Source organism: Trachemys scripta, chromosome 15 (assembly GCF_013100865.1).
Source record: "Trachemys scripta elegans isolate TJP31775 chromosome 15, CAS_Tse_1.0, whole genome shotgun sequence".
NCBI classification, from domain to species: Eukaryota; Metazoa; Chordata; order Testudines; family Emydidae; genus Trachemys; species Trachemys scripta.
The window spans coordinates 21176910-21188902 of NC_048312.1; the positions used below are offsets into that span (position 1 = coordinate 21176910).

Sequence of the window (11993 nt, forward strand, 5' to 3'; positions counted from 1 at the left end):
GTATGTCAACAAGCAATACTCTTTAGAATCTTGTAAACATTGACTGGCAGGCTTGAATTACAGCTGAACTAACAAGTTACTGCACTGAATATGCAATTGGCAGCCCCACTGGGATATAGGTGAGCAATGTTACGTATTTAGTTTGGATTGCTACATTCTCTTGAATGTATTTAGGACTGTATTTGCAGGCTGGACACCTCTGTAAATCTCCATTCTTATGAAAAGATGACAGGACAGCTCATGTAGAGATAATATTTCCGAAGCAGCATTTTATTTTATTCATTTAATTCCAAAACATTAAATTTAGAAGTCTGGCATCTCAGAGAGTCATCCATCTTAACATGGGCTAACACTGACATGGCGCTGTCAGAATACACAGACAACTAAACAGCCAAAGAGTTTACAAAAAATAAATTCATGATTTTTCAAAACAACTGCAAAAAAGGTTACAAGTATCAAAACTTTTAAGTAGATGCATTGCATTAAATGAAAGTCTGTGCACATCATAAGTTAAAGAGGCAAAAAACAACTTGCTACCAAAACCTCACATTCTGAACAGTTTGTAAACTGATAAATAGAATTAAGTTGTCACTTCACATCAGCTTTTTAACTGTTTTCATCGGTTGAAAAAGTTTTCGGGGTGGCTAATTTGCTTTGCATGCACAAGATGTACTGCTCAACAAAACACTATCAGCTTGTTTCAAATGGAAAATTTAAGATTAGACTTCTGATTAATTCACTTTCCATTATTCTTGCCCATATTTGATAATCAATAGGCAAACTAAAATGCCTCTTTAATATGCATCTTTCTGCACCATTCAAGTGCAACTATGATAAACAGGGCAGATCAATCAATCAATCCAGCAATGCTCATGAAGACTTATCCAAAACTGCCTCCTGATAAAGTGGACTGCAGATCTGAACAGCTGTGCTGACAATACAGATATGCTTAGCATTAGATATTTAGTGAGACTGTGGCAAGGAAATATTGTGGGATGGTTCTAATGGGGATGGTGGAGTGGATGATGAAGGGCTGGGATGAAAGCTCTTTAGTTATTGCCCTCTCCTGCTTCCTCATCCTGCTGGTCACTTGTCCAGAGAGTGAGGTTGTCTCGAAGTAACTGCATGATAAGTGTGGAGTCCTTGTAGGAATCCTCATTTAGTGTGTCCAGCTCAGCTATGGCATCATCAAAGGCTTGTTTGGCTAACAGGCAGGCCTGCTCAGGTGCATTCTGGATTTCATAGTAGAACACTGAGAAGTTGAGTGCCAACCCAAGCCTTATCGGGTGAGTGGGCTGCATGTGCTCTTTGCTGATTTCAAAAGCCTCTTTATAGGCGGCCTCTGAAGCTTCCACAACACTGTTCTTCTTCTCACCAGCAGCAACTTCTGCCAAATAGCGGTAGTAATCTCCTTTCATTTTCAGATAAAAGACTTTACTCTCATACTGGAAGTCATTGCAGTTCTTGATCAAGAACTTATCTAAGAGGGCCAAAACATCATTGCAGACTGTCTCCAGCTCTTTTTCGATCTTCTCCCTGTATGCTTTAACTTTTTCCAGCTTCTTCTCATTCCCATCCGCCATAGTTTTCTGCTCTATGCTGCTGATGACTCGCCAGGAAGATCGTCTAGCCCCAACAACATTCTTGTAGGCTACAGACAGCAAGTTTCTATCTTCATTGGAGAGGGGCTCATTCAGCTCAGTCACCTGCAAATATACACAAAAAGATCAACTTAAAATAGCTTGGCTTTGAGGAAGAAGAGAATGCAATCATCATTCAATATTTCCATCGTACCAACTTAGAAACTGCAAGGGGAAAAAATTCCTTCTGGACACGATGGCGTTCTTGTTCACTTTAACCAAAATTGAAGACCTGAGTGCAAGTCAATTCCTTTAAGAAAATTCATATTTCACTTTAAATTTTACCATGCCATCTTCCTAAGGTATTTGTAAACATTTATACTACACTTTTAAGTCTCCCCAAGGAGACTTACGAACAGCCACTGAACAGTGTGCATCTAACTGGCAAGATGCAGAAGTATTCAGAGGAAGACAACGGATTTGGAAAGTCTTTCCAAAAAGGCAAATACACTACACACTTTTCCTATTGAATTCAAATGTGTTATACTGCCCAATAGCCTAGTGGCAGTACAGGGCACTGCCAGACAATTCAGTTCCTCTCCATATTCAACCCTACTGTGGGGTCCAAGGTGCATGCTGAAGAGACAGTATGCTCAGTCACTGGAGGAGAACTGGGTTGTACTGCTCCACAACACAACACATCCTTCACTGCACCTTCGGGACTGTAATTCACACAATCTGATTAAAATTTCTCCTGTTTTCAGCTAAAATGGTGGTTGCAACCCAGCATTTCAAAGCTGGGCAAGGGAAGAAATTATATAAAATGGAGTAGATTGGAAGGTTCAAAAGATAGAGGAACATTCCTTGGGAGTAAGTGAAAAACACATATTGCAATAATTACATAATGAATTGTTACAACTTTTATACAGACTCATGAAGCTTCAGTAATATTTTTAAATATCCCATATTTATAATACATTTGATTCATTGCACTCTACTATAGTTTGTGAAGAAAGTTTCTAGACTCTATAGATTAGGATAAGTTCTATTTTAGCAAACAATTGGAGGTTTTAAGTTGGGGGTGATTCTTGGTGAATGCAAGTGCTTTGACTTATCTGAGTCTACAATACTAAGCATCCTTCATTAGCAACACCATATTAAAAACGTGTGACAACTGTGGAAAAAAAAATAATGTGGCAAAGGAAATCGTTGCTTCCCATTGCCAATGAGATGAAGCCAAAATGATTTCATAACTATTAAAAGAAATTTGTATATTTACACTGCAATACACAGGCATGCTACAAATAACGAAATCAGACATTTAAATTTCTCCTCGCCAAATTCAAGAGGATAACTTCTATTTCTAGAGTACTACAGTAACCCATAAACTATTCAAGAATGGTGTCTAATTTTTCAGATATAAAACAGTTCATCTTAATGAAGAATTAGAATTCTAAATGTGGTGCAACCATTATTGCCACGAGAACCTCTTGTAGAGACAGTAATTAACTTCTTTAGTATTTGCTTGCTACCCATTCCTCCATAATGCACTGCTTCTACAGCTCAGTGACTCAAAAAATCTAAGAGTATGATAAGGAGCAGCATTTTCCAAAGCAACCTATGGAAAGCTAAGTTCCCAAGAACCAGCTACAGTCCTCTGTGATGACATCTTCATCTAAAGAAAATTTGAATGATAACCAAAGCAAAACTATTTGTCATCCTTGCTATTTAGAGAAACTATACACCATCTTTAGCCTCAGTTCATTGTATCTATAGCATATTTCTTAAAGCTAACGTAACCCATCAGCTGTCCAACTTCTTTCCATGCCCATGCTTCTCATGCTCCTGCCTTTATCTCTCCCTCCCGCTTAGTTTCTCTCTACTTTCCAAGCCCTTTCTTTCTACTTCAAACTTAAGCATCCCTAATTCCCCACAACTGTGTGCATAATGAAAATTTTAAAAATGTGAAAGTTGAAACTAAAGTGCATTATAACACGTGGATATTGGACAGCAAATTAGTACATATTAATTACAAAGCCATTTGACAAAAAAATAACTGAAGAACTCTCCCTCTCCAATCACAACAGAAACTCAAGTTATGTACATACCCTCCCTTAAGCAAAAGGATGAGTAACTAGAATACTTAGGGGACTGGTGTAAAAGTCAGACTGATGATCAGACCAACACAGGAAAGCTCGTAGCATCAAAAGACCTCAACTGAGAACACCTTCCTCCAAACCCCTGACAACTAACAATCTTTAAAACTGAATTAAGTGTCTCAGCGGATCTTAATTTGCACATAAAGCATCAGTCTACACAACAGCCAGGATCCAAACCACACATGGTTTTATAGATCAAAATGAACACAATTTATTATACCTACAAGAAAAATAGTAGGCTGTGAAACTTCCAGAACACAGGTCTAACATGCTCCACACAAGAAGCACCAGTTAGTGAGCCACTAGATTCTGCATCACCTGAAGCTCCAAAAAGGTGTTTAGGAGCACAAACAAGTCACAAGCATGAGGCTAAATGGAGCATGTATTACACAAGAGGAAGGTTGCACCTTCCTTACCAGAGGCACCTGTGAGGAAAACAAAACAAAACAAAACAAAAACCACATTATCCAGGATCCTATCACAGAATGGATTTGATTAAAAGACAGAACTGGGTTTCACCAGCACATATGGCTACATAGCTCAAACAGTCTTACTATTTCTCCTAGTGGCCTATTATGTACTGACCAGGAAGAACTGACAGAACAGAATCCAGTGGTATACCACATAAGCAGCAAGCTCAAGGCAAATAAGAAGTTTCCTCAACACCACACTCCGGAGATCTCTTAAGTCATTTCTGCAAGCAGGTCAACTGGAACAGAGGCTGCTGAAAGATACAGAAGCAGCAGTATGGACATCCAATTCATATGCATCGCTATAATGCTACTAAGCAAGGAGACCAGCAGTGTCTTTGTATCATACTCCAATGCCAGATTAAGTGAGGGGTTTCAGAGGAAATCAGAAGATTTTGTTCTGCCATACATACATTTCAAGAATTTTTTTCCTATTAAAGGAAATCCAAGAACAGCTTGGTAACTTTAACATTCCAAAAATAGTATGACAAATAGGGCTTGCTTTCGACACAGCTGTTCTATAGATACAGTCCCTTTGCAAATCCATACTGGGGAAGTCATGTGGCAAAACATGCAATTCCCACAGTGAGTGCAAAGCCAGGGTCATGAAGGATAATTAGCATTCAAGTTGAAGGAAGCAAATACCTTGTCTTCTTGTAAAAAAGACATTAAAAAGGTGATAAAAACCTAAAAATCGTCGTGGGTACTTTTTTGCTGCTTTATGATTTATTAAGGTAGCCTGAAAGGGAAGGTGTTTTTGGTAAAAGAAGATTCATTTGGCCCTTTTTTTCCTTTTTAAAATGTTAGAAGTTTTCTGCCCTTGGAAGATTACAGATGGTGGAACAAGAAATAGGATTTTAAGATTGCAAGTATCAAGGAAGTGAAACCTAATTAACTCAGTTATTTTTATTCTTAGTTCAAAACTGTTAACATCTGTTTTCTCTCAAATATTGTACTTAGAGATCACTATCAAGAATTCAGCACCAATTCCTTTAATTAAAGAGAAGAGAGAACTTTCAGAATACATCTGAAACCTGAAGAGTGTGTGAGAGAGAATGAGAGCTTTCAGGCTGTCTTTATACATCAAAGAAACAAAAAAAGTACAAAAAAGAAGTTTCCATTTTTTTTGCAGGGTACCTTTAACTATCTCACCCAGTAGTGATCCCAACACCACTTCCCATTTGCCTCTGTCAGACATGAGAGGTATGGAATCTTGTAGGCTGTATGCTGAAGCTATCTATGCATCACCATGAATCTTCAACCTGGAATCATATTCTGAAAATATTTTTTAGATAAGGAATCCATACAAGAGAAAACAACAAACCCACACCATTCCCAAATCTATATGTTCCCTGCTCCCCACACCCCCTCACCACAGGGTTATAATCAGATTAGTTTCATGTAGAAACTGACATTGACATGATTACCTTCAAAAATAGGCATTGGCACATTCACCTCTGTACACAATTGTGACTACAATACAGTATGTGGTACATACAGCGCCTTAAACTCAGTGTAGAATTATAGTGACTATACACTGTTAAATCTCAACAGTTTTGGAAAGACCTGTTTTTCATCAAGGGCTGCCTGGGTGCAGTAAAACTCCACTGTAACCTCAGCTCTTTGGCCTGTCAGTTGTACAACTGAGGAAAAGGGGCTCAAGATCTGCAACTCAGCAGCAGCTCATGCTAGGAGGAGGCTATTCAGTGTACTGAGTTATTTCAGCACTGCTCTTGTTCTGCTCATGGCAGGAGTTCTTTACAGTGTTTCTCAATCTTTTTGATTCCAGGGACCAGTTTGCTGCCTTCCTAAACTATGTAAGGTAAATCTCAGGGACTGGCACTGGTCTATGAAGCAGTCCTTGAGAAACACTGCTCTACACTTTCTGAAGAAGCACTCCCTGCCTTCCCGTGATCAACTGATGGGTACCCCTCCTTTCTAATGTAATCCTTGCCCTATGTCCCAGAATATCACTTTTTTCTGTCCATTTTTTTTTCCTGCCCAGTTTTCTTCTCATTTGTGTTTTTGGAAGGGGTTTTTTTACACTATTTTATTGTTCACTCACTCTTGCAGGTAGTCTTCTAAATGAATGGACAGCACTTTGGATGGGTGGGTATCTAACAGGAGTCTCAAGGTTCCAAATCACATTACTCCTGTAGTTTGCTTCAGTGAGAGAAGCAGGGTGTTGCAGGCCTGCACATTTAAGCTTCTTCAGTGGCCAACTGCATTAGGGTATACTGCAGGAGAAGAAATGGAAGGCAGGTGGCTGTCAAGGAGTCACCTCCTGCTTTACCCACTGCAGGAATAAATTTCCGTTGGTGATGGATGATACACATTTTGATGTAATGAAGAGGTCCATGGCATTGCAGACAGCTTCTCAATCCCACCATCTCCCACACATGGTTGAAAAACATTGGCTTGAAGGACAAAAGGCAGCTTCTCTTCCCCTATACCCATCACTTGCTGGAGGTGGAGGGCTCTTGGGCTTGGCAGTTGGTAAACTTTACCTATTACCTGATGGTCAACAAAAAGCATGCTCTCACATTACTATGGTACAAGCCACAACAGTGCTAGGAATATGAAAAGGAGCCACTGAGGGTGTGTCTTTATGCAGTTAACTCAGGCTCTTCTTCAGGTGTTGCCCTTAACCCCCCCCCCTTCCCATCCACATAAGATTGGAAATTTGACCAATCCAAAATTAAATGGTCAATTGCCTAGTCAACCTTGGTCAGATAATGTCAAAAATGGTCAAATATTTTCAAGCACTAGTTTATTAGAACAATAACAAAAGGAATAAGACTTTATGGTCCCCAATAAGATTAGCCTCAGATAGATAGTAGTTATACCTCATTTACAAAAAACAAGTTACTTAATGGAGTTATTTTAACTCAGAAAAATGCAAAACAATAAAATTCTAACACACTCCCCTCAGCTGGCCTGTCTGGGAGTATAGATTAAAGTACAGGTGCCGATTTAACTCAGGCTGGTAACTGCCCCACTGTGCAGTGCTGACGTTGACTAAATCATGAGTACTGACAGTTCTCTAATGTCTTCCTACAATTTGACACCCTTCTCCCCAGGTCTGATAACTGGGCACCCAAGTTCTCCCGCAACGAACTCAGAAAGATTCAGAGAGGCTCAGCTTACCATACCATAAAGAACATGGGCTACGAGTCATATCATATGACCCCAAAAGTCCTAGAGAAACACAGGTGACAGGCAGCATCAGTGAGAACACAGTAACCTGGGTATGGCTTTGCAGTGTGACTGCTCACATCTGGGCAAGGCTAACTTGGAAGCCAACCTCATGAGTTAACTCTGTATTGAAAACATACCCTTAGTATCAAACCAGCACAAAGCACTAGAAAGTCTTGCAGCAGGCAGGGGTAGCACTTAGATCAAAAGCATCCCTGCTTCTCCACACACACAGTACTACCAAAAAGGGACAATCACTGGAAAGAGTAAAGAGCCAGACGATGTAATACTGAAAGTGCAAATCTGTCAAAATTCTTTAACACCTTATATGAAAAAGGAAATTTCAACAGCTCCCTAAAAATTAAGTTAGAGCCCTATTATACATATAAAGAAATAAAAATAATATAACTGAAAATGGCGTGCATACCATATTCATTAATGTTATATATTTTCTTTCCTTCTGCAGTGAGCCTTGGCAAGGAGTTCAGTACTCCACATATCACACAAGTATTACTCAAGATTACTTCCTCTCAAATTAATAATTCAGTTCTACTTACATTAATTTGAAATGAGTAAGTTATTAGATATGGTCACAATGTTGCTACATTAAATAGCAATACACACTAATCAAAATCTTGAGCAAAATGCACAGGAATTCATATATTTTCAGTTCTACAGCCCATGGTGTATATAGCAGAATAGCTTAACTCCTTTTTGCTATGAGTCAATATTTCATACCATTTCTGAAATTCATTTGAACAAAGTAGCATTTAATGCAATATTGCTTCTTCACATAATTGTTCAAACGTCACAAACATGTGAAGTGCCATACTTAAAGTAAATAAAAATATGCTTTTAGTATATCTGTTTTTTCACAGCTATGGCCTGTTCCTGTTCTCTGTATAATAATTAAAAACGTCAATACGCAAGTCCAGCACAAGAAGTAATGTTAGTTTGCTGGAGCCCTAGAGAAGGGTTTAATTAAATGAATGTACCACACCCCTTGGCAAAATGCCATTTTACAGCGGTACATTTGACTGGCGGGAACTTTAGGGTTCTGAAAGAAACCAAACTCACTGTATGTCACACCGCAGTCTTTTATCTTCCTCTCCTGCTACTCATCATGGTAGGTGGGAAAAGGCTGGCATTCAGCCAAGAAGAAAAACTCAACAGCAGTTAATGATTGTACTATTACTTTAACAAATATACAGTATTTCCTATAAGGTTTAAATTATTAGAATTTCTACATCAACTAGCTTTTTATAAAACTACCATTAACTTGAAACATACTGCTAAAGTCTTTAGTCTATTTGGGAGAAAATGTGGGATGCATTTCTCCCACTATACACAAGTGTTTTTGCACCCTCATATCAATAAATGTCTTCGTTTAAGACTATTCACATCAGTTTACATTTGTGTGTGTAATTGTCAGATAGCAAATATTTCCCTCTGTAAATTAGTTTTTTTTACGGGGGTAGGGCTACTTAAAATGATAGAAACTTTTGGTTTAGGTTATATGTACTGAAATTAGAGGAAACACTAGTTGTGTGTAATTGTAAGAGCCCACATAACACATTGCCTTTCGTATAAAAGTGTAAGCTCCCACCCTTTCCCAAAAACCTGCCCAAAATGTACAAGGATGTTCTAGAAGTTGGATCATGTTTTAGAATGAAAACCTGCAAAAAAGTATCCAGCTAACCAACATTTTATTAAAAATATATTTGGAGAAACTGGAGTTAACTATTTTTGTATTCAAGGAATAACTACAGTTTTCATCATTTGTAATAGGTGGAAACATTTTAACTTCAATTTGGGGTATGTTTATAATAGTTTATGTGAGGTATATATTAAAGAAGCAATTAGCACCTTTGTCAAAAATTCAGTGCATTGAGCCAAATACTGACATTGCAGCCCTAGAGGAACTGTATTGTCATATGCATTATTGGAGGGTAAAGGAAATACGGTAAGCAAAGGCAAATGATTTTGAAGGAAGATGGAATGATAAAAAAAATAGCAAAATATTTTTAAATTTAAAATGGTCTATTAGACAAACCCTAATTATCTGCAACATTTCCTGAAAGATGGCAGCTCTACTCTGCTTCTGTTTTCTAATTTCATGCATTCCAATATTTGAATAGTAAAAATATTTCAGCTGTAATTTTTATATTCCTAAATGTATCCCAATTTTACAAAGTATTTCCTGGATCACCAATAGACTTCACTAAAATCTGTATATAGGCTTGCCCAAGTAAGTATTTTTTAGAATGAGCAATGAAAGGTTTTTCTAAGGGTAGAGTCATTCCCACTTAAAGTATATTAATGGCACTACTAGATTTGCTAATTGCTCACTTTAAACATAATAGCTCTGTTACAGACATATCCAAGAGTACTTTTGTGTAAGAATTCTATTAGCCATATAACAGGTTGTGCTGTACGAGACTACATACAAAGCAGACCATAAAAAACAGTACCAAACAGAATGAGAGTTTTTTTAATTTTTATTTTAAGGCATGTGATATAAACTGATGTATTATAACATTTTGGATCTTGGATGGATTGATTCTGTTATAATATGAACTCCACATGAAGTCCAGTTCTTTGGGGCAGGAACTGTCTATTTAGACAGCACCACCGCACAAGAGGGCTATGAATTGGCTGGGCATCTAATGGGTGCTAACACAATACAAATTAATATGATCATAAATAAGAATTAGGTAGAGAAGACATGTTCTGGAAGGATATTGAATGTTAATTCAATATTTAATTTAATTTTAAAAAGCTAAAACACTTCACAGGATCTCACATATAATTTAGACATGAGAAATTTGGTTTGCTAATTTATTACCTGTTCAGTACAAGTTACTGTTAAATGCTTCGTTTTAAAGGAGCAGATTTAATCTACCTTTAAATATTATTTGAATACATTTAAGTATTCAAAATTATGTACAGATTGTAGGCAATATAACAAGCAAATTCTTTTTCTCAACGCAGTAGAAGAAAGGCATGTCTTGAAGGAGCTTGTGCTGTGAGTGTTTATGTTCCCGGATGCAGCTATTACACGATCTTTGAATGAAAACTCCCCAGGTTGGTGGGTAAGGCCTCCTCCGGTTAAGCCTTCTTGATGCCATAGAAACATCTAGAAAGGAAAGGGTCCTCTTGCCATGTTAGGCTTCTCCAGACCCACTTCTAAGCACAGAGACTGCCCAGGCCACACATACAGCACCCTCAGCCCGCGCCTACAGCTTTAGGACTGGTCCCAGGTTACCTGGACGCGCTGAACCAACGCTCTCAGGTCAAACCAGCATCTCCGGCCCACCGCGGAGGATGGGGGGGCTGGGCCGGCGTCAGACAGGGGCGGGGCAGGAGCGCTGGGGAAGAGGAAGTTCCCCCCGGCAAAGAAAGGACAAGAGCATTATTCCACCCGCTGCCCCGGCCACTCACCACTGAGAAGGAAAGGAGAGGGGCACCCAGTACACACCCTCCGTGAGGAAGGGCCAAGAGCGCCACGGGGGGGGGGGGGGGCGCACTGCTGCTGGAGGGCGGAAGGGCTGGACACCCCGCTGCAGCGGTGGGGAATCTGGCTCCGTCCGCTGACAATGGACCAGCCCCCTCCACTCCCAGCCCGGCCGAAAGAAATCCCAGGCTCCCCGCGCCGAGTTACGAGGCGCCACCCATGAGTCTTGAGAAGACACAGCAGCGAGTGGGCCGTGTACGGGGCTCCACTGCCCCCGCCTCCCTCAGGTGGGACCCGGAGACCGGCCGCATCCCCCGCCCCGGGGCCCAACCCCGCCTTTGCCCAGCTGCCCGCTTTCCCTCCGCGTGGGACCCGCAGCCAACACCTTTCTCCCCACTCACCGCCTTCATGGCTGAGGCCATGTCGTCGTATCGTTCCGCCTGCTCGGCCAGGCGGGCACGCTGCAGCAGCTGCTCTCGGTCCCCCATGGCCGCTTCCGTAGTGACTGCCGGGCTGGGCACTCAGCGGCACCCCTCTCACGCGGGGACTAAGCGGAGAGTTTGCGCTTCACGGGTTACCTGGCGCGCGAACGCGCTCACTCCGCGGCCGTTGGCGCCTTGCGCTCAGGGACCGTCGGGCTTTCCGGCAGCCGTTGGCGCGTCGCGCTCCCGGGGCAGGGGTTGGTAGGTACCTCAATGACCGCGGCGGAGTGAAGATCGCGCGCTCGCTCTGTTCCCTCACCAGCGTGTACAGCTCGCGAGTCGCGCCTCTCCCTACCCGCTCTGTGCCTCGCGCACTGTTGCCGCCCCCTGCGCCTGCGCCCTGTGAGGGCAAGGAGGGGGCGGAGCTGAGGAGACCGCAGGGGAGGGGAGGAGGCGCTGCTCCCCCGCGTTCTATTTCTAGGTGACGTCACTTACTATAAATAACCACCCCGGACGCGACTGGGGCAAACGCATGCGCACTACGAGTGCTGCATTTTACTGCTGCAAAGGTGGAGGTGGGAGACAGGGAGGGGGTAGTGCAGAGCAGCTGAGGAAAGGAGGCGGTGCTGGGGCTGGCCTGCTGCCATGCATACACACTATAGCTATAGCACTGAAGGTAGCTGTTGCTACCCCCTTGAAAGGAAGGGCCTAGC

At 41.2% G+C, this 11993-nt stretch overlaps 1 protein-coding gene across 1 annotated transcript; it reads right to left on the minus strand.

Annotated features, from left to right (window-relative positions):
• Positions 1–243: 243 nt before the first annotated feature.
• YWHAH (tyrosine 3-monooxygenase/tryptophan 5-monooxygenase activation protein eta) lies at positions 244–11675 on the minus strand. The gene is made up of 2 exons (XM_034791208.1): positions 11260–11675; positions 244–1706 (listed from the first exon to the last, which is right to left on the minus strand). Exons 1-2 carry the CDS (start codon positions 11344–11346, stop codon positions 1050–1052), a joined length of 744 nt encoding a protein of 247 aa, XP_034647099.1. The 5' UTR covers positions 11347–11675; the 3' UTR covers positions 244–1049.
• Between the last annotated feature and the right edge of the window lie 318 nt (positions 11676–11993).

Excerpts from the sequence above, each read along its gene's own strand:
- YWHAH (XM_034791208.1), bottom strand. The coding sequence starts at position 11,346 with ATGGGGGACCGAGAGCAGCTGCTGCAGCGTGCCCGCCTGGCCGAGCAG. Across the intron at positions 1,707-11,259 it reads TGGCCTCAGCCATGAAGGCG|GTGACTGAGCTGAATGAGCC; the intron begins GTGAGTGGGGAG and ends GTATATTTGCAG.